Consider the following 25,196-nt stretch of genomic DNA (forward strand, 5'->3'; position numbering starts at 1 on the left):
GCTTTACTGAGACTGAGGCCCTTTGTTCAAGGGAAGTTACAGAAGACAAAATCAACAGAACTTGTTTCAACCCTGTGTTGCAGTGCTTTAACTATCTAAGTACAACTGTGCTACAAATAGTTTATTTAACTAGAGGAGCGTGCTGTAGTTTTGAAAATGGTAAAGATTTTATGAACTTGAAGGTTTGTACTGAAAATAACTAGCCTTGTTCTTCAAAGTCCCTCTTTCCACACCTTCCCTCTTCCTTCCATGTAGACCTTCCCTCTTCCTTCCACATAAACCTTCCCTTTGAGCACATGCAGCAAGTTGCTCTTTAATCAGATACTGAGCTAAATAATAGCAGAACATAATCTATAGTAATTATATTTCAGAGCAAATGTTCATTTAAGATCTGTGACATCTGGATTTTTATTTTTATTTTCCATTGTATATGGTTTAGCATTAAACAAGTATTCCTCAGCTTCAGTAAAGAGAACTTACAGCAGACCTGCTTTACTTTGGAGACAGAAACGCTTTCTTCTGTATTAGATAAGAGTAAACGATAAGATTAATAGCTTTAGATTGATTACCAATCTGCTGCTATTAAAATACGAAGTTACTTTAATTTCAATATGTACTAGTAATATAATTTTATAGCTTTTCACTATGGTATTTCATTTTGAAATGTCAGGTTTATCATTGTTCAAATTCTAACTTTTAATGTGTGTGCCAATTTATTAACAAAGTCTTTATGAAAGTAAATGTCTGTATACAGAAGGTAGTGTTAAAACTGTAAAGCTTAATGCTTTTCCACATCTGTGAAAGGAGAAAAGATTCCATATGCTGTCAAGAGATAAATGCTCTTATGATTTTTTTTAAAACAGTTAACACTTCCAACTTCTGTAGGGTTTTTTTCCCTTTCTTAAAGCTATGGTTATGTTTGACTGCCAAGAATTTATTGATGATAATTCCCCTGTCATCAGTAGCCAGTTTTAAACTTGAATAAATGTCTGTAGAGACAGACTTGATATGACACAGCAAATAGCTACGTATGGTGTCTCTAAGCAGATAGTGGTTACAGCAAGCTAACCTTTATTCTTGTGACGGTGTTTACCAACAGATGTATCTAAAATCTGATAGGCAAAGTTAATTCATCAGCTAGATTGGCCTGCTGGAAATATTTTCTAGCTGCTCTTAGCATAGGAATTACTGTGTTTTCAGGGGTTAATAGATGGAATCTGATGCAATCCCTCCCACTTTTCCCAGCAGTTTTCATTAGACAAGTGCTCCATAGCAACAGTGAGATCACTGGAGACAGTATTTCATTGATTTCTCCCTCCCGCCCCCTTCCATTTTTGAGCCGTTCTTATCACTGAAGTGCAGTTGGGTGAAAAGACTGGGGTTTTATGCAGAACCCTTATGTGGGCTTCTGTCTTGTAAATAATTTGGAAAGCAGAAGTCCCTTACATCTTTTGTGTTTAATGTTTCACTATGTATTTAAAGAGAGATACAGGCTTAGGGGGCTGGATAACTGTACCTGCTGTAGCTGATGTTCTTAAGTATTCTTGCATTGTTTGCTGGTCTTCTAGGGAAAAGAATAATGTAGAGCAAGACCTGAAGGAGAAAGAAGACACCATCAAGCAGAGGACAAGTGAGGTCCAGGTAAATAAGACACAGAATTATTGTTCTGGCACCTGATGTTGCACCATGTGGTGCTTTAATGGCAGTGGGATTACGGAGTCTTTAGATCACTTATTCAGTGATGTGATCATCACTACAAAAAGAAAAAAAAATTGGTGGCTAAGAAAAAGAATGTACTTTGAAGTGTATTTTCTATATGAATGTGGGTGATTGTAGGTGTGTATATTTATATAAATGTGCAGGCTCCTCGGATTTGTAGCCTGCATGGAGTTTTAAATGAAAAATATTACAAAAGAATAGATTTCTTTGTTGTTGTTTGTTTTTTAGTAAGGCTATCTAATGTATAATTAAAACTAAAGAAGACACTGTAGCAGTGCATATTAATAAACTTAAGTGGCTGAATTAAAAGGGTTGTATATGGGGCTGCTTCTTAAGAGTCGCAGTAATTACCAGCTTGGGAGGAATGTTGCCTCAAGTTAATTTTTCCTAACATAAGTGAATTTTAAAAATAATCTGTTTGATTTTTATTTAAAAGGATGACATTGGATGGAAAATTTAAAATGTACACGTGTTTTACCGGGATTAAAAATTATACAGTCAGCACCAGTGTTTAGGGTGCTAACAGTCTAGCCAAGCCCTGAATTAAATGCTGCAAAGCAATATTTCAATTAAATTTTAAGCTGCAAAAGCAGCTGAGTTGCTGCTTTAAGAAGAAAACTTCAGTGTGATATTTAATCATTTACATTTATTTTAGGAATCTTGATTATTTCAAACAATCTTTTATTTGATTAAGAGCAAATAATGCAAGATTTCTGCATTCTATTTTGTGTTGGGCAGAAAAAGAGCCAATGTGTTACAACTGTTGTGAATTTAGTGCTTTGCTATTTAATATCCTTAAAGCCTGGATGATAATTAATAGTCTGACCTTCCAGAAGATAATCAGATGCTGGCCTGTTAGTCACAATGGCAGCCAGATTCAGCAGCTGCGGGAATGCATGCAGAAGTTGCCCATGTCTGTGATTCTGTCCATGTGTGCAGCGGTCATTTCCCTCCCCACTCTGCAGATTGCCTTTTCACGCTGTTAAAAATTCTTCTGAGTATTCCTGTGTGCCAAACAGGATTTTGTTAATGTGTTCTGGAATCTGTGTGTGTTCATGTGAAGGTTGAGTTCTCTGGTGCCTTTGCACAAAAGGTATGTAAAGCTAAATAAAAACCTTACTGTTAACGTTACAGTATTAGTGTCACCTGCATATGTTTGCTGTTTGATAGTCAGCAGCCTCACAGAATCAATTAAGTCATTATATCTAGAGCAGTAATATTGGAAGCAACTGTCTCAGGTCCTTAACCTCTTAGTGATCACACAAGCTATTTGTCCCTTGTTAAATATAGTTCTGTCAGTCTGCAGAGAGGGAAGTCTATTACTGGCTTGTCAGAAAAGTGAGAAACCGTCAGGATCAAATAGGCCGTGGCTGCAGCATTTATTTAAGCTGGTGGCCCTTTATCTCTAGTCCCTTTCTTGCTCCTGAATGTTGGAGGACCTGCATATTTCAGGAAACTTTCTAGAACTTCAGACAATAGTGGTAACAGACAAAGAATATCTTTACATCATGCTCTTTTTTTCTTCTGGTTTTATTCTGACAGTGACATCTCTAAAGATGATGTACAAAACCAGCCTGTTCTTATCTGCCACTTTGGACCAAGCTAATTTCATGGCAACACACTCCAGGATTTCTGATACCAGAATTACTTTCATGGACACAAATTATAATCTCAAATATAGCCATGGTCTGTGGTGGATTGAACTGTTTTGTGTGGGAGGAGGGAAAGAATGACAGTTTCTCTTCTCTAAAATAATTTATATACTATGTAAATAAATACTAAAAAGCAAAACCAGAGAAAGAGTAGGAGCAAAAACATAGCACACTGGTGGGAATTAATGTGCTTATTAAAATATCGGCTCTTTAGTAGTGCGGGAGTCTCCCACTCTGGAGACATTCAAAACCCACCTGGACGCTGTCCTGCGCAACCTGCTGTAGGTGAACCTTCTCTGGCAGGGGGGTTGGACTAGATGATCTCCAGAGGTCCCTTCCAACCCCTATCATTCTGTGAATGTGTAACTAAAACATTAGTTTTTGACTGCATTCCAAGTGGCATCTGAAAGTGCCTTTACCTGGCTGTCCCCTTGCTCTCTCATCACCAGCTTCCTCTTCTAGACAGATGTTTAAGGACAATGTGGCTCAGCAGCTAGATGCTGCCTCAAGCAAGGGGCATTTGGACACATTCACAAGACACTCATCTTCATCTAGCATTTCACATGTATGGGCATGGTTTGTCGGTCTACCTGCTGAGACGCTGAAATAAGTAGAGATTCTTCTGTCTTTCCCAACAATTACTTGCATGTTCTCCAAAATTTTATTGACATGAAGTCAAAAGGTCTATGTTTTGCTTTTCAGTGGGACACTGAAACTTTGTAAAGAAATTTTTAGAACAAACGCATGTAACTTCTGAACAAAGCATAATACATGTTTACATCAATTGGGGGAAAAAATTAACTGCAGGTGACACCCTGCTTCAGAGAAGGTGGGGGGGAAGTGAAAGGTATTGTGGGACTGTGACCTTCCAAGTAGTCCAGAATGTTTCTGGCCTTCTCTTCTAGACTCTTGATCTCCATGTTGGCCTAAGTTTTCTTAAGCAGATTTATGCCCTGAGAGTATCCCACTCAGCATTGGATTTTCGCTATTCTTTTGTTTGTTGCAGTGCACCAAAGCCATGAGAAAGTGAAGTTTAACTTTTCTGTGCCATTTCAGGCTTAACGAGTCTTAGCACATGAATTGTTTGGTGAAGTACAGACTGGCAAGCTCTCAAATCCATTGCCCATCTGTGGAAATACAGATCTCTAGACTTTCCTTGTCCTACACTACATTAGTATGTAGAGTCATAATAATAATGAATCTAATACAAGGATTACTGTTATCGTAAAAATGCTTGTTTATACCACCTCAGATATGTTAATGGCTTTCATTTAGAATTTCATTCAGTACTTGAACATAAAGATGCTGGTTCTTTGCTGAGGGTTGTCTTTGAAATCAAAGCTTAATTGGAGCCTGATTTACTTCATGAAGATATATCTTTGACTATTAGCCCCAGTTCTGTGCATTGTATCTACTTCAGCTTTTAATTTTGGCGTGGTTATGTGAACGTGTTTGGGTTTGGGGTTTTGTTTTGTTTTGTTTTTTCCTTCTTTTCTCTTCTGGGAACCATCAGGCTTAGTCAGGTCTCTTCAGTGCTTCTCTACTGCTGTGCCTAGGATAGACATTGGGATTCAAGGAACAGTAGCAAGAGTGGAGGTGATCTATATTTAACTTGAGTGTATGTGAATTCTTGCTTCCTTTTGGTGAAAGCAGGCTGAAATCTCTTTAAGCCGTTACTTTTTCCCCCGTTGCTTGTGTCAGCTGATACTTGCTTTTCAAAGCGATGTAAAAAATGAATGGATTGAGAGTGTCCCAATTATCGAAGTCAGTAGCTGCTGTAAGAGCTTTTTGTGTGTGTGTGCTGGTTTGTCTTTCATAGATTAGAAATAACCAGTAATTCACCTAGTCTGAATGCTGTACATGAGTCATATAGCCTTTACTGAACTTCAAATGTGATTTTGGGAGCTTTTTGTGTGTTTTGTTGGGTTGGTTTTTTGGGGGTTGGTGTTTTTGTTTTTTTTTTCCATAAAAGCATCTATGTTGCTTTTTTAAGTAGTCTTCTAGTTGTCTTGAGGTTACCTATTTCCCTAGCGTCTGACTGCTGCACCATATACGTATCTATTTCTGTCTGGCTTTTTTGTCATGATTATTTGGAGGTGTTAGCACATGTGGATAACCTTATCTCCCTCACCAAACAAAAAAAAAAAAAAAAACCCAAACAAAAAACCCATAGGAAAGGACCACAGGATCTTAACTTAGAGTAGCACGCGAATGTATGATCTAATCAGAAATTCACATCAGCTTGTTTTCTTACCCTCCTTAACTTTCTTTTATCTCTATTCATTTTTTACTGTTGTTCATGATTCTTCTTTCAATTACCATATATTCTCAGAAATGCTGCAATCTTCTCTTTTTATCTAATACTTTTCCTTTTGTATTAATACTTTTTGATCTCCCTGTATTATCTCTTCCTCTTGACTTTGATTAGTTCTTCTTCCTAAATTCTTTCCTTGACACTTTTTTCAATGTTATCTATGCAGTTTGTTGAGGTACAACCTTTCATGTTGCTCAGAAATGAATTAATTAACATATGATGGTACTTAATATACTTAGAACACAAGATACATACTGCTGTTTTGTAAATTAAAAGATACCATATTGTTGTATATGGAATGTGCATTTCTTAAATGAAAAATAAGTTTTTGACTTTTTTGTTGTTGTTTTTTTGTTTGTTTGTGTTTTAATCAGAGGCAGGGAGACTCTAGAAGGGAGTGTATTTGGGTTAATAATGCACTGGTTTGGTCCTTTACCATGTTGCTAAACAAGTTTCGTATTTTTGGCCAAGTGTTTTTGAAGGGGGAGGGAACAGAATAAAGAATTTCTATTATTAAGGAACTCAGTAAAACATATTGTTAAAACATAGGAGAGACAATGTGGCAGCCTGAATAAAGACAACTTCTAAAATAAAAATGAAATCCTAACCTCCTTGGGAGTAAGACAGTTAATCTGAGTTGATGCATGATTTTCAATATTTCAGTAAGATTCTTTTTACTAAAGAAAAGAAAAAGCAAATAACCAGATTATTGTTATTATTAAAACTTGAATACTTGCTTGTCTGACATGTTATAAATACTAGCTTTTGAAAGATAATTTGTTGATACTTTAAAATCTGAGTTAGTACTGCAGCTTATGCTGGGGAATTTAGTGGTTAGGAGGATATAGGGAACAAATGCAAAGCTAATCTGTTTTGTTACAGGATCTACAAGATGAAGTAAAGCGGGAGAGCAGTAATCTGCAAAAGCTGCAAGCTCAGAAGCAGGAAGCGCAGGAAACCCTTAATGATCTTGATGAGCAGAAGGCCAAGCTGGAAGAGCAACTTAATGATATCAGGCAGAAGTGTGTAGAGGAGGCCCATTTGGTAAGGTCTAGTGGCTAAGGCACTTGAAAGAGTAAAAGCCTCATTCCGAAGAACTGGGCTTTGCAGCATTACAGTTGTTGGGGTGGGAGAAAAAACTTCAACAAATAAGCAGTCTGAGCATCAAGATTTTGTGGCCAACAGAGAATAGAAAATGTGACACTCATTTCAGTGACTTCCTAATTCAGTATCAGAGTGTCAACGAATTTACCGAGATATACTTGCACACAAATAAGGTTAAGTACAAACAATTAATGTAAAATTATAATGCAATGTAAGTGGGATTAGAAGCACAAATTACTGGCACTGACTTCTTAGCCATTAAAGAAAAATCATCTTATGGTTATGTAATTTTTTTCTAATATTAAGCAATAGTATTTCTTTAAGGACTAAAAGGATATTTTCAGTATTAGAAATACCTGTGTTGGTCAGGAAAACAGCTAGAGTACCATGATCTTATTTAGACCAATAGGGAATTAACCTTTCATTCAGGTATGATCTATAATCTCTGCAATAGCTATGAGGTTTTTACTTTTTCTGGTCATAAATAATAATATTTGGATGTCTTTGGGGGTGGTTAGTCTGTTGGTTTTTATTTGGCTTTGAATTATTTGTTCATGCTTTAGATTGCCATGCTGAAGGCTGAAATAACAAGCCAGGAATCAAAGATTTCAGCATATGAAGATGAACTGACCAAAGCTCAAGAGGAGCTGAGTCGCCTGCAGCAAGAAACTGCAGAGCTTGAGCATTGCATAGAGTCTGGGAAAGCACAGCTGGGACCTCTTCAGCAACATCTGCAGGATTCACAACAGGAAATCAATTCAGTAAGGCAGTGTGAAAGGAAAAAAAATTTTTTTAGCTGACAACCTTTAGTGTGGTTTTCGTAAGGGGAAGGCATTGTTTTCTTTTTTCTTCACTGTTTGCTCATGTCTGTAGTTGCTTACACATGTGTTCTGAGCTAGTAGTTGTTAGGATTCTTAGAGGCTGACTCAAGTCACTCAAGATACTTAATGATTTTTCTCCAAGTTCTGTTAGTAAAAAGGGATTAATTTATTATACTCCATAAATAATTTGTCTTAATGTAATGAATGAAAAATAGATAATGCATGTTTAAAGTCTTTGTGTCCTGCAGTTATTTAAGTGTTCTTGCTCAGCTGTGGCCTGGGGCACACTCTCACTATTCTTTCATTGACCTGAAGTCAGTATAAATTTGCTAACATTTACTCAGTGCATTGCTGAAGAGGGAAAGTGAGGTGAGTATAAGAATAAATTGGATTGAGACTAGATACTGAGAAACAGAGAGGTGGCTGTGCTGATTTTTATGTACAGAACTGTGCTTTGAAGTGTCTGCTGTTATGTTAAAGCAACACTTTCAGCTCCTGTCTGTAATCAGTGAGTTATTATTACTTCTGTGATATGTTGTCTTGCATGCCCTTTCCTCATCATTCTTCTCCTTCTCTGACTTGCCCGCTGTCTAATATATGAGCCACAGTCATATCATTATAAAATTTAAAAAAAAAAAAAGTCTTCCTATTAATTTTGAACCCTAGAAATGGCTAACGTTTGGGTTGGTAATGTCACACAATTCATGTCTTAACTTGTTAACAACTTTTTTTTTTTTCCTTAAGACTTCCACTGCTCGTGTTCATGCAAGAACACCTTCTTCTGTTGAAAAGCCTTATAACATTCTTAATTTTTAAATTTGGCTTTGGGTTTTAGAAACTGAGTAGTAAACAAATGCATTTTCCATTGTTTCATCACAAGTAGGGAGAAGGTTGTGCTATTTCAATATTAATATACTAGCAAGAGGTACTTGCAGTGAACAGATTTGAGGCTGATAATGTAAGTGGTTTTGCTTGATTGTACTACAAACACCTTTTTATATCAGTACTCCTGACTTGATTGCTCTTGGCTCACAAATAATGAACAACAGGTGCTTTGGTGCTTTAGGCAAGATTATCTAATGGTTGGTCTGAGGTCAGTGTATTTGAAAGACACCTGGTGTTGTCTTTGCTGCCAAATGACTTGTGGCATGTGCAAGGCAATGAAAACTCTATTAGGTGACTGACCTAGCAGACATCAGTGGGATTTAGACACCTAAATATCTGAACTATGTGCATCCTTCTGCATAATCTGCCAAATCCAACAATTCCTTCATAACTGGCAGGTTGGTTGTCAATGTTTGCTGTGAGGCACTGCATTAAGCATACTGCAGCAATAATAACGTGGATGTAACTGTCTGCTTAGGAAATCTACAAAATCCACAATGTATCTTCAAAAACTATGTGGGAGAAAATAATGAATTTGTAACTTCCCTTCTTGGAAGATGAGAACTCTGATAAAGCAGCCTTTTTAATTTAGAGCTTAAGGCAATTGCAAATGCATAATTAAAAAAAAAACACAACCAAAAACAAACAAAAAAGCCACCAACAAAAAACCCTCAAAGCTTTGCAACTCTTCTTATGAGTTTGAGTAGAAAAAAACCCAGCAAGTCTTGATGTTGCCAGTGATGCAGTCTGCTTCCTTGGCAGGAGAAGGTTCTCAGGTCGATCCTTCAATTACATTATATATTTTCTAAATCAGACTTGTATTTGTCTCTCAGATTTCACCCTTTGATTTGAAAGAACAGGGGGTTTATTATATTTGCTTTTGAAAATAAGAATTTCAGACGTACAACTTCCATCTTATATTTAGGAGGGGATGGTCATATACGAGCTTCTGTGTACTGCCATACTGATACATATACACTTATTTCTGTTTACAGGTGCAGACAAAACTTCTTGAGCTGAAAGAATTGGAGAATAACCAATTTAGTTGGCAGTCTCAGCCGCATAATACACTTGTTAACGGAACTGCGGATCATTCTAGTCTTAGCAACAGCAGCAGCGAAACTGCTAACCTTAATGAGAATGCTGAAAGGGAAAGTATAGCAGAAGATGAACAAATAAACAGTGTGTCTCCAGTGAGTAGTGTTTTGCCTACTTGATCATGATGCAATGCAGCTGTGAAGTTGGAATAAGTTAAGAATGTATCAAGATTGATTATGTTTTTAAACACTTGCACAAGTGAAATTTCAGGGTGTTATTCTGAGGGACTATGTTTCAGCAATCTGAAAGCTTGATAAAGCAGAAAAGGGGGCAATTTTAGCTCGGCTGGAAAATGGCAATAAATTTTTTTCTGTATTTGTTTCCAAAGCAAAATATCATAAATTGAATAGTAGAATTAACATTAAAGGAGAGCAGCTGTCTCCAGTTGATGCAACAAGAGTGGAATAAGGAATAGTACAGCAAATCTAAAGCTGTCTTGCTTTAAATGTCCCTTCTTATGACCCAGTAGATTCTTGACTGTTTGTTTGTTGGTTTTTTTTAAAAAAACTTTCACAGCATTTATGGAACACTTCAGAATGTTCCATAATAAATATAAACCTTTTGAAGTATCCTTTAGTGTATTCTTTTAGCTATTAATTATTTAAATTTAAATTAGTACTTAGCTATTACTTAAAATTATTTTATGTAGTCTTCTATTTACTTACTTATGGTGAATTGCTTTTATCCTTATGTAGATAAGGAATAGTCCTGAAACAACAGCCTCTGTTGTGGAAGAAGAGAAAGAGTCCACAGCTGCAACTATTACCAAAAAAGTGAGTTTGTTCAGATTTGGGGGAGGAAAAAGTGGAGAAAAAAAAAAAAGTAAAAAATTTAGTTAAAACTGTTTCAGGCTTGCATTATGGTCATAGAACAACAGAGAAATAAAATTGTCACTTCTTATTATTTTTATTTAGTGTGACGAAAACACTTTATCTCATGTAGCAGGCAGGTTGTTGTTGAGAAATATTTTGGATCTCCGTTGATGAATTATGTAGAATTCTAGCTGTCTCTTTTTTTATCCCCAGCTTCAAGAAGCTACTAAATGGTAACACAAGACGACACAAGTGGTTTCTGTCCTGCATGTCTTAAAAATTTAATACCTTTCTCTACTTGTTTTGCATTGCTCAGGAAGATCCATTTGATGCTGAATCTCATCCATTGCCTGATCTAGTTTCTGAAGCCAGCTTAGAGTTCTTCCAGTCTGACCCTTTTGTTGGCAGTAAGTAAACCTTTCTCTTTAAGTGCAGATTTGCAGAAATAGGTCTTGTATGAACACATCTCAGACAAATCTTCACCTTGGAACTGCTCTTTATAGAATAAATGTGAAGGTGTTTGAGTGACAGGAGTGTGGAGCCAATAGCATCACAAAAATAGAAACGATAGAAATGAGAGTTCCAGGATGTTTCTCCTTCCTTCATCTTGACTTTCTAATTAGCTGTGAAAATTTTACCTTTCCCTCACTGTTCTTCCAGACTACTTCTCTTAACATCCCCCTGCCCCAAACCCAGTTGAATTTTGGTCTTAAAGGTGTGGGCATACTTGTGATACATGTGGTGTCGCTAATCTAATTTGCAGCACAGATCCACAAACAGATCAACAGAGGGTTCAGTGAGCTGTGGTGTAGGGAGGGTGTGGGTGGTTGAGAATGAATGGCTGTGGCCTACTTGTGGTGAGTTTGGCACTCAGAAAAAGGTAATGTGGAACTGCACCATCTGTTCATCTTGTGGAAGTGCTATGCTTTATTTTAAGAGCTTGCCACTTACAAATGCTGTCGCTCGGATTTTATTTTTTTTCTTTTGTGTTGGAAGAAATGGTCTGTCTATGGAGCCACTTGGAGAAGGGGAGTTAATTTGGATTAACTGCTGAAGCAGAAGTTTTCAGCCACATTAATATGATTTTACATGCTTTCAGAATCAACATGGTCTGATCAACTTAGTTTTCATCACTTCAAAAGGAAAATAACCTAAATTTGTTTTGGATCACTTTGCTTCTGAAAAATGTCAGTGCAGATTTAATACTTTTAACAAATAAACTAAACTAATTTAAGACAGCTTGAATGTCTCTGTGTAGGTATTTCATTTTTGTTTATATTAAAGTAGTCCTACTTACAGCACATGACATAGCCTTTCTTTCAGAGGAGAAAGGTGTGTCTGTTAGTAGCCAACTTTTTGGGCTTTGTGTGCTCAGTATATTCGGAGGTAGATACCTATAGCTAAGAGACAGTATATCTATGTATCTTAGATGTAGATGAGGGAGTAGAACTGATGCAATTGGGACCATGCATCCAGTACAGAAATGAATACGTAGGAGCTACCATCCACAGTGCCTGTGAGAATTAATCAAAACTGGGACTAAGCTTCTATCAGTGGTTAGCTTGGATTAGTGTGGTGGTAAATACTGCATAATCGTAGAATCACAGAATAGTTTGGGTTGGAAGAGACTTTTAAAGGTCATCTAGTCCAACCCTGATCAAGTAGATCAGGGTGCTCAGAGCCCCGTCCAGCCTGATGTTGAATGTTTCCAGGGATGGGGCATCTACAACCTCTCTGGGCAACCTGTGCCAGTGTTTCACCACCCTCATTGTAAAAAATTTCTTCCTTATATCTAGTCTAAATCTACCCTCTTTTAGTTTAAAAGCATTACCCCTCATCCTATCGCAACAGGCCATGCTAAAAAGTTTGTTCCCATCTTTCCTGTAGGGCCCCCTTTAAGTATTGAGAGGCCTCAATAAGGTGTCCCCAGAGCCTTCTCTTTTCCAGGCTGAATAACTCCAATGCTCTCAGCCTGTCCTCATAAGAGAGGTGTTCTATCCATCTGATCATTTTTATGGCCCTCCTGTGGACCCGTTCCAACAGGTGTGTGTCTTTCCTGTGCTGGGAGCTCCAGAGCTGGACACAGTACTCCAGGTGGGGTCTCAGGAGAGTGGAGCAGAGGGGCAGAATCACCTCCTTTGACCTGCTGGCCACGCTTCTTTTGATGCAGCCCAGGATACAGTTGGCCTTCTGGGCTGCGAGCGCACATTGTTTGCTCATGTCCAGCTTTCCATCTACGAGTGCCCCCAAGTCCTTCTTGGCAGGGCTGCTCTCAATCCCTTCATCCCCCAGCCTGTATTGATACTGGGGGTTGTCCTGCCCTGGATGCAGGACCCTGCACTTGGCCTTGTTGAACCTCATGAGATTCACACGGGCCCGCGTCTTGAGCTTGTCTAGGTCCCTGGCATTCCATCCCTCTGGTGTGTCAACCACACCACTCAGCTTAGTGTCGTCTGCAGACTTGCTGGGGGTGCACTCGATCCCGCTATGTCATTGATGAAGATATTAAACAGTACTGGTCCCAATATGGACCCCTGAGGGACTCCACTTGTCACTGGTCTCCATCTGGACATTGAGCCATTGACCACTACCCTGTGGATGTGACCATTCAACCAATTCCTCATTCACTGAACAGTCCACCCGTCAAATCCATATCTCTCCAATTTTGAGAGAAGGATGTTGTGGGGGACCATGTCAGAGGCCTTACAGAAGTCCAGCTAGATGACATCTGTCTGCTGTTGTCGTCACTCCATCATAGGAGGCCACTAGGTTGGTCAGGCAGGACTTGCCCTTGGTGAGGCCATGCTGGCTGTCTCAAATCACCTCCCTGTCCTCCGTGTGCCTTAGCATAGTATCTAAGAGGATCTGTTCCACGATCTTCCCAGGCACAGAGGGGAGGCTGACAGGTCAGTAGTTGCCACGGTCCTCCTTTCTACCCTTTTTAAAAATGGGCGCAGTGTTTCGCTTTTTCCAGTAACCAGCGACTTCATCTGACTGCCATGACTTTTCAGACACGGAGAGTAGCTTGACAACTATATCAGTCAGTTCCCTCAGGACTCTGGGATGCATCTTGTCATGTCCCATAGATTTATGTATGTTCAAGTTCCTCAGGTGGTCATGAACCTGATCTTCTCTTACAGTGGGAGGGACTTTGCTTCCCCAGTCCTTGCCTTGTGCTCCATCCACTCAAGGGGTGTGGGGAGAGAGGTTGTCAGTGAAGACTAAAGCAAAAAAATTTGTTGAGTACCTCAGCCTTCTCCTTGTTTGTTATTACCAGTTCGCCAGTCTTGCTTATTGGGGGGGTGTGTGTGTGTGTGTGTTAATGTTTACTTACAACAGCCAACAGAAATGCATCTTTAAGATGGTGGCTTTTGTGTGTGTTTCATGCTGGTAATGCTACTTAATGAATATTTGCTTCGTCTAATGCTAGTTCTTGTAGTTCCACTGAAAATAGTGAAAATATTCCTCTGAGTGAAAGTTGTTTACGTTTTAGCTGTAGAAATTAATTTGTATCCAAAAGACTTCAACTGAGTACTTGCTTTGTGACGGGTAACTTCTTTTTTTTAAAAAAAAAAAACAAAACAGGCGATCCCTTCAAAGATGACCCTTTTGGGAAAATTGGTAAGTAACTTTGTGTTCAAATGTGTTTGTTTTTCTAAATGATTCCTCCTAGAAGAGTATGTGGGGAAAAGTGTCACGGCTTCCCGTGCAAAAAAGGTGGAAATGACACAAAAAGTCACCATAAGATAGATATATACATGGCAGTAGCAGCTTGCTACTTGTGTTTAAGCTTTTCAGGGAAGCCCATGCCAGTGAACTCCTCTTGCTGTTGGAAGTATCCTTAGTTGGGACTTAAGTATGTGAAGGTGGTTAAACAGAAGGCCCCAAACTCTTGCTGCCTGTTTTGTACGCAAAGAAGTAGGACTACACTCTTTAAAAGGCTTGTAACTTACCAGCTTTCTTTAAAACTAAATATTGGAAAAGGTGGGAAGTCTCTGTTTAGACTGGCTGTATTAGGCAATGTTATTCACTTAGTCCTGAATGGAGTTACTGGTGACAAAAAAGCAAAATGGCCACTAGAAAGGCTATAGCAAAATAGCATTGTGCATCGAGTGCCAAATGAGAAAACATCAATTGTGAGGGTAGAAGAGTTCTGAGAAACATTAGGTTTTGTAACATGTATCATTTTTAGGGGTGTTTTTAGGGGGCTTGGTTAAAGAATCTATATGCTCAGATGATTCTGGAACTGAACCACTGGCACCATCCAAAGTTTTCATGGTGTGCAGAAAATGTTGGCTTGTCTAATGTTTTGAATCACAGAATACAAATTATTCACAGATTAATTTCATAATTCTTTGAATTATGGTCTTAAATGTGTCACCTTCTTGTAATAGGAAAAAAGCAATATAATGTTTAGGTTTTAAGATATCAAGCTAAGAAAAGCCAGCAGAAATGTTAATGAGTTGTTTACTTTTTAGATCCCTTTGGTGGTGATCCCTTCAAAGGCTCAGATCCTTTTGCAGCTGACTGTTTTTTCAAACAATCCTCCACTGATCCTTTTGCGACTGCTGGCACTGATCCATTTAGCACCGCAGACAACAGTAACAATATCACAGTAAGTTTGGTAGCATACCTTTTACATCTACATATGATTTGGACAAAATAACCTATTTTGTGCATTTCGACATGCCTTGAAAAGCTGATATTCAGAAATCATATAGATAAAAGGTTACCTCTTACCCCATGGCTCTGGCTTGTCTTTTTTGTGTCCTATTTTCTAGAAATAGTCACAGGTGAAGTAGAAGTAAAAATAAAAACATTTTAAAAATGTTTCAGTGTGGAGCTTCATTGCTCCACAGGTAAGAACATTTGAGAATAATGAACTAGCTCAGTTGGTAGCTGGTGGAACTTACTGAACATTGAAAGAATCCCAAGAATCTCACCAAGTTATGTTGAGACGCTTTGATTTTTGCCTCCAAAGCCTATAGGATCAATAAGTAATGTTCTGTATCTTATCTGAAATCTGATGTGGTATGGGGTTTCCCCTCTGAATACTCAAATTGTTTTACAGGTTGCTTGGGTTTTGTTGGGGATTATTTCTTTTTTAACCTGAGTCATTGAAGCCTTCTCATAATGTGGAGATTCTTACTGAATTTACCTCTTCCAAGTGTACTTAGGTGTGGTAACTGAGCAGTTACTGATTAGTCTTGAGCCCATAATAAGGGAGAGTTGGGCCTGAAACCTTCTCTGATGTAGGATAGAACTTAGAATCATAGAATCATGGAATGGTTGGGGTTGGAAGGGACCTTGAAGATCGAGTTCCAACCCCCCTGCCATGGGCAGGGACACCTCCCAGTAGACCAGGTTGCCCAAGGCCACATCCAGCCTGGCCTTGAACACCTCCAGGGATGGGGCCTCTTGATGAAGATGAGGTAATATTTAGGGCTGATAGACAAACCTTAATCTAAGAAGCTCAAATTCTTCATAAGTTTGTTTCCATCCTTTTGCCATCTTTCCTTCCTGCTTCTGTTTATGCCTCACTTCCAATTTTGTGTGTGTTTAAAGTATGTGTATACATATATAAAAATTAAAGATACATGTGGATTAGGAAGCAAGTTAAGTGGCTGTAGAGCATGCCTGAGGTGAACTCACAACAGCCAAGATAGTGAGAAATCAGTGCACCTAACAGTGGTGGTGTTGTCCTTCCATGTGGTGTGCACATTATGCAGATCTCAAGGTCATATTACACACCACAGCCTACACCTCCAACATACAAAATTAGTTTTCTACAATCTTCAATACTTACTCAACACACTATTCTTTGCCAAGTCTTAATATTCTAATATAACCAATTCTTGGTCATATTACAGTCTGATGATAAGAGAAGCCCAGAAGAGGGAGGAAGGAAAAAAAAAGGGTTGGTCAGAGCTGTGGTGTGGAATTGGCAGTTGAGTCTTGTGAGATCTGTATTTCTGGACTGAAGTTAAGTTGTACATTCATCCTAAATGTTTTACTACACCTTTGTGGTGGTGTTATCTTGGTTATATTTTCATGAAGATGGCTCTGGTTGTAGAAATCTGAGACCAAAATGAGTAGCAGATATTCTTAAATTTTGCGCTAATGGTTACCAAGTATGTTGCATTTATTGTACCTTTTTTCCATCCTTCAAAAGTATTAATCACTGTTTTGAGGAGGAGTTTCTGTTAACAGACTTGTTCACTGATGTTGATAAAAGCTACTTTCAAAATATTTTATCTTAAAACTTCTAAACTAAAATAAATCATGATTGTATTCTTAGAATGAGGAATCTTTTAAGCTGTAAAACAAATTTGCCTCCAAAGGAATTTTTTATTTTAGACAGAGATATCAAAGAAGAATGACCCTTTCGCTCCTGGTGGAACAACTGTTACTACATCAAACGATCTAGGTAAGAGCAGATTATACACTTCAGACTTCTTGGGGTTTATTTTTATTTGCTTTTGCTTGTTTTTTTTCCTAGTCTTTTAACTGAATTTGCAATGGAGGATTTTAGGGATTTCCTACATTTTTCTGAATTTTCCTGTAAAGTATGACATAAGTTGCAAGCGGCGGGGGGGGATTTTTATAAAACAAAACCGTCTCATTGTCTGTAGTGCATATCACTGAAGACTGATTCCGCAAAAATGTTCCTCTGCCTTACCAAAACTGGTGAAATAACCCTGATCTAAGTGTTTGGAGTGTCTGAATGGTTTGTAGTGCTTCCCCTTAGGGTTGTTTTTAGAGATTTCATGTTAATTTCTAAGTAACAGACAAGATAGCTTTGTACTATGAGAGACGCGGGATAGAATAAGTACTTCATCCAGAATTTTTACCGTTAAAGTTTGCTCCTTTTGTTTTGCTATGGCCCTCTCTCATCTGAGTGCTAAAGATGTTTTAGAGAAGATCCTAATCTGCTATTTTCCCAAGTTGCACTGACAAGTGGTAATCCAAAACATGAATCCCCATGTGATTACGTATTGTAAACCTGTTCAGTTTAGTTGTAGGAAAAAAAAATGCCATTTTCTAGAGACACAGAAGTGAGTATTGGTAAAGACAGAGCACTTCTTGCTTTACAGTAGAACAGCAGTTTTTATATATATTGAAGCATGTGAGAATGAAAGGGTACTTTGAATTAGACTGAGAGAATAGGAAGTTCAGTTCTACAAGCGGGCCTACAGTCAGAAGCGAGCTCTTGTTCATGTCCATATATATGTCCGTGTATGTGTATTTATGGATGTATGCACACAAAAATACTGTGTGTATACATACATGTATCTCAGCAGAACATCAAGTAGTATTGTTATTTGATACTTCCAGTGGAATTTAATATTTTTTTTAATGTAGGAAAACAGAATACCAGTATTTCTTTTGAATTTCTCCCTGTTCAGGAGAATTATTATTTTTAATCATTAGTTGACACTTAGAGTTTTTGTAAAAGCTACTTAAAGTGACCACCTCATAAAATACTTTAGTTGAATTACTTTATCCTGCAAAATATGTAACAGTTGTGGGGTTTTTGTTGTAGGATTTTTTTCTCTTTCATATTTAGTCTTTAATTTAATTCTCTTTGCTTGATTTGTGTGTATTTAGCTACAGACCCCTTTGCCTCTCTGTTTGGAAATGAACCCTTTGGAAGTGGCTTTGCTGACTTTAGCACGCTGTCAAAGGTAATACGAAGCTACTGCCACTCATGGAAAATGCATGAACCTCTACAGTGACAAGACATAGCTTAGTCTCTCTACTAACAGTTTCGTTACAGTTTTGCCACTACTAAAAACATATAATGGCTGACATTCTGGGAAAAGAGGTCTTTATAGTAAAGTGTCCTGGAATTGCACTGTAAAGAATGCAGTGTAATCTTTGTGGCTTTATAAGTATTTTCTCTATATTTGAAGTGATATTATAATTATTTTTTTAAAAGTTTGCTGATTTAACAGCAAAAGTATTACTTTTGCATGTACAACTGCGCTCAACTTCATATTGCCGTACACACTAACCATTCCAGATTCTTCTTTATTTTCAATCTCCTGGAGTATGTGGATGATAAAACCGAAGTATTTTCTTTTTGTCTTATTGCAGACTTTCAGTTCTAAATAAATATTACATCATTGAAAAGGGGGAGTATAGTAGAAGTGCACTGAAAATGTTTATGTTGCTGTTTTCTTTGTTGAAGGCCAACAATGAGGATCCCTTTAGCTCTTCCACATCAGGTTCTGTCAACAGTGTGATCATAACTAAAAACGTATTTGAGGAACCACCAGCTAAAAATGAGGATGTTCCTCCTGCATTGCCCCCTAAAACAGGAACTCCCACAAGGCCCTGTCCACCACCACCTGGTAAGAGCTGATACTGAGATGTTGTTAACAATTAGTTTCTTCAATATTGGCAATGGGACAATTATGAAGGGGTGGTGAAGTGTCTGAATTTAGAATGAATGAGCAAGACGTGACACAAGTCCGTTCCTGATCTGTTGGTGGTTTCCTCAGAGTTAAATTTTGCATGGTGTTTGGGATCATAGTTTGTTTTTTGAAGAGAGAAAGGATTTGGAAAACAGGAAAAATAGAGTTGTTACAAGTATCTGCAAGAACATAGCGTGGCTACAAATTAAATGGTTACAAATGTGACACATTGTGAATCTTGCATTAAATTATGCTTAAATGGAGAATTCAGTATGTTTTATACATTGCAAAACCTCTTGGTTTAATGCAAAATGAATTAAATAGGGTTAAATGACTATCTCGGGTTTTCAGGTTAACATTTTCCTTGCCAGAGATCTGTAGTAGTAAACCTAGGCAATGGAACAGTAATAAACCCAAGTTTCCTATGCCGTTTTCTGTTCAAGTGACAGCTGAGTCCTCTGGTCTACTCCGTGACACAAACCACCCCGCTTTACAGAGAAGGCCATGATTGTCAAAGATAACAACACCTTCTTGTGGTTGCAACAAGCCCATGTTACAGCAGACTCCTCACTCTCCTTTTTTTTTTTTTTTTGCATAGATTGGGGATTATATTACCAGTATTCCTTTTTAAGTTTCTGTCCTTTATTTCATTTTCTTTAAAAACTCTACTGCATCACTTTTTCACTATTACACTATATGAATGAATCTTAAGGTGTTTTGGAAAATTGTAGCATGAAACTTAAACATGTATTCAGCTTTTCCTCAAAAGGGGGACACCGTAAACATAGGAGTGTTAATACTAAAGTTTAAGCTCAGTTGTTTACTTTCTAATGTTGATGTGAGATCTGGTTCATCCTTATGCCTTTGCAAATAATCACTTTCACTGTAAATAACATTAAAACAGCTGACATGACAAGTGGTGATAATTTGAATGGTTGTGTTTCCTCTTATGGTGGTCCTTATTTAAAAAAAAAAAAAAGATTTTTTACTTCATTGTATGGGAGGGGCTACACTGTGGCGTACAGATCTGCTTTTAGAATGCAAACTCCTAATGGCAGAACAGCAGCATCCTTTTCAGTAGATGACTATAAAAAAGTAGGCTGTTTTGATTTGCACATATTAAAAATGGTACCGTGGTTATCTTGGTAACCGTTCCCAATAAATTATTCCCCTAATGGAAATAAAAAATGGAGATACTTAAGTATATTTGGTTTTAATTACTCCCTTGGCCTGATTCAAAACAAGGGAATGCTTTTGCAAAGAAACGCCTCAAAATCTTTCTCTTAATTCATCACGGCAGTGGAAAGTGTGCAGAAGAGCTGTTTGCCTCTGAAATCTATTGCCTTTCTAGGTACTGATAAGAACCCCCATTTAATGATTTTTTGGGAGCAGATTTGGAGATTGTAAATTTCATATTCTTACAATTATTAATCCTTCCTATGTAGAAATAAAATTCCCTGGATGTCATCTGAAGCTGCTTCTCCCACATTATTCAAGAAATAAACGTGCATTGTTTGCCAGAAATAGATCATCGTCAGTGAGTGAGGGCTATCGTGGCAAGATTAGCTGGGAAGTGTCTAAATAAATCATATATTCCCAAGGCAATATTCTCATTGCCAAATTAGAATCTCTTTTGGTCTTTGAAAGCATTTTTAGACCAACTTGCAACAGTGATATGCAAAATAATTAGCACTTTGGTTCAATTCTACAGTTTAAAATGGCAACAGGAGCATGTTTTAAAATATGACCATATCAAGTGTCGAACCACTTGGAGAACCCACTAGTTGAATTCAAGAAAGTGCAATGAAACCTTTTCTGTAAGCAGTAACATATGGAGAGAATGGTGGGATGAAATTCAGCTTAACTATTCTTGGAAGTATTTGGGTTAATGTCCTTAAAGGTGTTGAAAGCTGACTGGGGTTAAGCTGAGAAAAGAACAAGATAAGTGGGGGGCTTGTGCCTGATTCCGTTATATCTGCAGCTACTTAGGCAAGGATTAACAAGACAGTTAAGCTTGTGATTGCTTTTTATCGTACTCCTTCATTCTCTTAGCTTAAAAACTACAGAAATTCCAGGTGCTAACGTAGTGAGAGGACATGGTGTTTTGAAGACTTATGAATATATTTGTGGTCTCTGAATGAAATTGTGTTAACTTGATAAAAACAAATAATAAGAGAGCCTTGCTGGAATGATCATGGACAGTTGATAAGCAGAAGAAAAAAATACTCTGCTGGATAGAATAGGGGCTCAAAACTGTTAGGAATTCTCTTCCCAAAATAGTTAATTAGTACATAACTGTTCTTGACTCATTAACATACATGTGTTCCTTTTTACCTGATTACCCTTTAAGAAACTATGGATCATACCCTCATTTTTTTTAAATTGGCAACCCTTCCTCTGAAGTGATTGCAGCTCTGTTAGTTTACTAGAAGAGGTTGCATGCCAAGTAGCTTTTGAATTTGTTTTTTTAACTATTTTTGGCATGTTATTACCTGCTATCTGAAATTCATTTTAAATTCATTTTAATCTAAGGGAAGAGACCTATCAATCAAATAGACTCTTCAGATTCCTTTAAACCGAGCGATCCATTTCAGCCTTTTCCCACCCCAGACATTCCCAAAGAACAAGAAGCAGATCTATTCTGTGATCCATTTGCTCCCACCAGCATCAGTAAAGAGGCTGACCCCAACAATTTTGCAAACTTCAGTACTGTGAGTAAACACTTTTTACATTTGTTTCAGTATAATGACAGCTTTGAATTGTTCACACTGAAGTCTTCAGTCTAATTTCAAATATTAAAACATATATCCCATGTATAAAAGGGATATCGCTTCCAGCTAAAACAGTATTTACATTTAGCTTACAGCTGAGGCTGTCCTAAAACAAAATACTGCAAAATGTTGTAGTTAATGTCTAAATTGCATTGCTTTTTATGAGGTTTTTTTATGGAGGCCTCCTACCTTTTAGAAAATAGGAATTTTAAAATAGCTATGGCCTAGGGATTATCCATTTTATCAGAGCATGCAGCAAATTTAAATTATGTATCTATAACAAGCACACTGTTAACTATTCAATTAAAAATAAAACAAAAGATGTGATTTTAATGTAGCTGTCACTGAACTGTTTGGTCATAATTTCAATGTACTGAAATACGGATAAACAGCCTCATAATGGTGTATGTTAATGAAATATAATTTGGTGAAATTTGAATGGCTAGTAAATTCCAGACTTATGTACAATGAAATAAAAAGTAGTAAGTGTCTCTTTATAACCAGAATCCATTTCATAGAAGTCGTGGTGTCCAAGCAGTAGAAGCAAATCTAAAGGTTTGTGCATGCCTATATTTTCTTTCTTTTGAGCTTTTTGCAAATAGGAGTATTGAAAGGCATCATCTTACTTTAAAGCTTGATACTTGTTAAATGCAGTTTGCATTTACAGTATCTTGATCATACTGCTTTTTTTATTTTTAGGCCTAATAAACTATGTGCTTGATTGAAGTAAACTGAGGATTGACAGGCTCTCAAAATTGACTTGCACTGGTTGATGTGTCTTGTAGCATGATAATTTCTGAAATGCTGTTATTGTTATCACTGTTATTAGTTAGAGGAACTGAGAAGCCAGGTTGGAGGAGAGAATGTGAAATGTGGAGGAGAAAGCAAAAATGTTCATTATCTTTATGAAGGAAAAACTATTCTTTTCCAGCTGCAATTACTGAAAATACTAAGTGAATTATGGAGAAAACTCAAGCTTTTCTACATTTATTTCCCAAAGCAGCAGCTCAAAGCAGAAACTAGCTGGAGTATATTATGATAACCCTTTCAGACTTAACATTGGGACGTTCATGAAGACATGGGTTTCTCTTAGCTTTTCTGCATGCTGACTAGAAACAAACTCTAGCATAATCTTTTGTATTTTATTCAAGATAATATCCTTAACTCTCTCTGATTTATCATCATTGTACCACAGAAATTTAGTTCACATTCTGTTCACATCAATATACGTGGAAAGAATCTGTTCTTCTTCTCTCTTGTACCACACTGACCTTTCTCTGTATTTCTACTAGGCTTCTAACTGCACTGTTACCTTATTATTTTGCTGTTTTCTTGGCAGAAGTATTTTTCATCTGCACAATTAAAACCAGTCATTCTGCAGCTAATTTTTGCAGTCACTGCCACCTGGAAAAAATTGTCCCTGATGAAAGTAGGGTAAATCAGGATGTCCCACATTATGGATAGGAGTGTATTTTGCAAAATGTTCTGATTTATTCAAAATTTTTCTTGTATAGACTGGCTTTTATCCAAAATAGTTTGAATTTCAATTATAGCACTTTAGTGTATTAAAATTAAAAAGCAAGTAATACTTGAAGACTAGAATATATACAATTTTTGAAAAACTGTAATTGTTCCTTAAACGAAGGACTTGGTCAGTATTGGTTATCATTATATTGTTAATCTGGTTTATTTTGTCTTTTAAAAATGCAGTATTCTACTGAGGAAGACATGATTGAATGGGCTAAGAGGGAAAGTGAGAGAGAAGAGAAAGAAAGATTGGCAAGACTAAAACAGCAAGAGCAAGAAGATTTGGAACTGGCTATTGCACTCAGTAAATCTGAAATATCAGAAGCATGAAGTTTAGAAAAAGATTTTGTCTTATGTCAACTGTTTTGTCCCTTTTCCTGAATACCTAACCTATTTAAATGTTAATCAGAAAATACATATATACAGGAAACTATGAAAGGTTTTAAATTTCTGAAAGTGGTGTGAATGTTTCTGCTAAATTCAATCCTTTTGGTTACTGTTTGAATAAATGTTAAGTTTAGTATTCAATTTCTCTCAAGTTTCCAGGAGAACAAAGTACTTTTCCCAGCTGTAAGCAAATCAGTTTAAAATGCAGATAGTGAGATTGTAGTTTGACTATAATCTGTCAGCGGTTGGTAATTGAGCATAAAGTGAACATAGCAATTATTCTGCCATGGCTGACTGTCTCCCATCAAGCAGTTAGTCATTTGAAACCTTTTATCCTTCTAAAGAGGTTTTAGTAATGCCAGAGTTGTGGAGTGCTTTATTTTATACGTATGCATATAGATTTTTCTCTTCATTGAAGGTTCTGCGTTTGGATTTGAAATAACAATCTTCATAGAGTCTAAGTCAGAAAGAGTGTGCTTTCTGAAACCTTTAATGCTTTTCTTGCATGGTCATAGATTTTAAGACAGACCTTTTATTTTGTTTTATAAAGCAATTAAGTTGAAGATACATGTGCATTTGCTGTTGGCCAAGACGACTGTCAAATGAGAGACCCCACTGCTATTTGAGCCACTTTTGCCTGTGAAATATGCAGCTGAACTGGCAAGTTAATAAGTTCAATTTGAAATAGGATTGAGAACAGAAAGAAAAAACAGGTAGTCTGATTTTTATATTTTTTTTTAACCACAGTTGTTTTCTGTATGTGTAATTTATTGAATGCCAACTGATAGTTGCACCTTAAACTGAATTATTTCTTTATGGTCACTGAGTCAGAGGTTTGATAGAATGTTAATGAAAATAACTTAATGAAAATAACTTATTGTTCATTTTGAAAGAAATCTATTCTGGAGAATTGGTTTCATTAAAATAATTCCAAAAAGAATACTCTTTTGCCCTATATAAGAAAACGGATGGCAGCAGCGTAAACATCAAGAGATTTTTTTTTTTTCTTGCACTTTTAACCTGTGGTATTTCTGTTGAGGAAACTGAAGTGTTTCAACCCACAGCACTGGGCAGGGAAAGGGGAGAACTCAGCCATGCTTCAGTATATTTAAGCTCTTCCCATTACCTATCAATGCTGCTGTTGCACGAGTTTGAGGGTAGTTTTCACTTTTTCAGGAAAAATGGGTAACCTGACTGGGATGGTTTTTCTATTGCACTGGGAAATGAGCATCTAAACACCTGCTCAAAAAATAACTTAAAGTTTTGCAAGTATTAAATAGTTATAACTTATCTATACATCTTTGTAATGAGTGTACACTAATCTTGCAAATCATATGCTTAACTGGATTACATAGATTATCTTTTGTTAAAAATGTATACTCAGTGGACCAACACAATATTATATGTATATATTATATATATATTCCTGCTTTCCTTTACGGAATTTAAAGTTTTGAGTCATTTGATGTTACATTTCATGTTACTGACTCTGACTATAGTACTTTTACTCAGACTACCAACAAACCACTGCTGTGAGCTAAATGGCATTACATTATAACTGGTTTTTTTTTAAAAAAAAAAAAACTTGTTCAGGTGGGATTAGCCTCTATTTATAGACTTCCCTTTTGTTTAAAAATTCTAACAATAGCCTGTAATTATGAAAAAATAAAGTTTAAGTACATAAGTGTG

The 25,196-nt window shown here is 37.0% G+C and overlaps 1 protein-coding gene across 1 annotated transcript; it reads left to right on the plus strand.

Moving 5' to 3' along the window:
* Nucleotides 1-1,329: 1,329 nt before the first annotated feature.
* On the plus strand, nt 1,330-25,196 carry EPS15 (epidermal growth factor receptor pathway substrate 15). Its single transcript, XM_009884626.1, has 13 exons — nt 1,330-1,641; nt 6,568-6,729; nt 7,353-7,550; nt 9,491-9,688; nt 10,289-10,366; nt 10,722-10,812; nt 13,991-14,026; nt 14,884-15,020; nt 16,763-16,832; nt 18,014-18,090; nt 18,597-18,759; nt 21,355-21,533; nt 23,304-25,196. Exons 1-13 carry the CDS (start codon nt 1,471-1,473, stop codon nt 23,448-23,450), a joined length of 1,707 nt encoding a protein of 568 aa, XP_009882928.1. The 5' UTR covers nt 1,330-1,470; the 3' UTR covers nt 23,451-25,196.

Source organism: Charadrius vociferus, unplaced genomic scaffold (assembly GCF_000708025.1).
Source record: "Charadrius vociferus isolate BGI_N301 unplaced genomic scaffold, ASM70802v2 scaffold163, whole genome shotgun sequence".
Lineage (NCBI taxonomy): Eukaryota > Metazoa > Chordata > Aves > Charadriiformes > Charadriidae > Charadrius > Charadrius vociferus.

Coding starts and splice junctions, on each gene's coding strand:
- EPS15 (XM_009884626.1), top strand. CDS start 1,471: ATGTATTTAAAGAGAGATACAGGCTTAGGGGGCTGGATAACTGTACCT. Junction 6,730..7,352: donor GTGTAGAGGAGGCCCATTTG/GTAAGGTCTAGT, acceptor TTCATGCTTTAG/ATTGCCATGCTGAAGGCTGA. Junction 10,367..10,721: donor CTGCAACTATTACCAAAAAA/GTGAGTTTGTTC, acceptor TGCATTGCTCAG/GAAGATCCATTTGATGCTGA.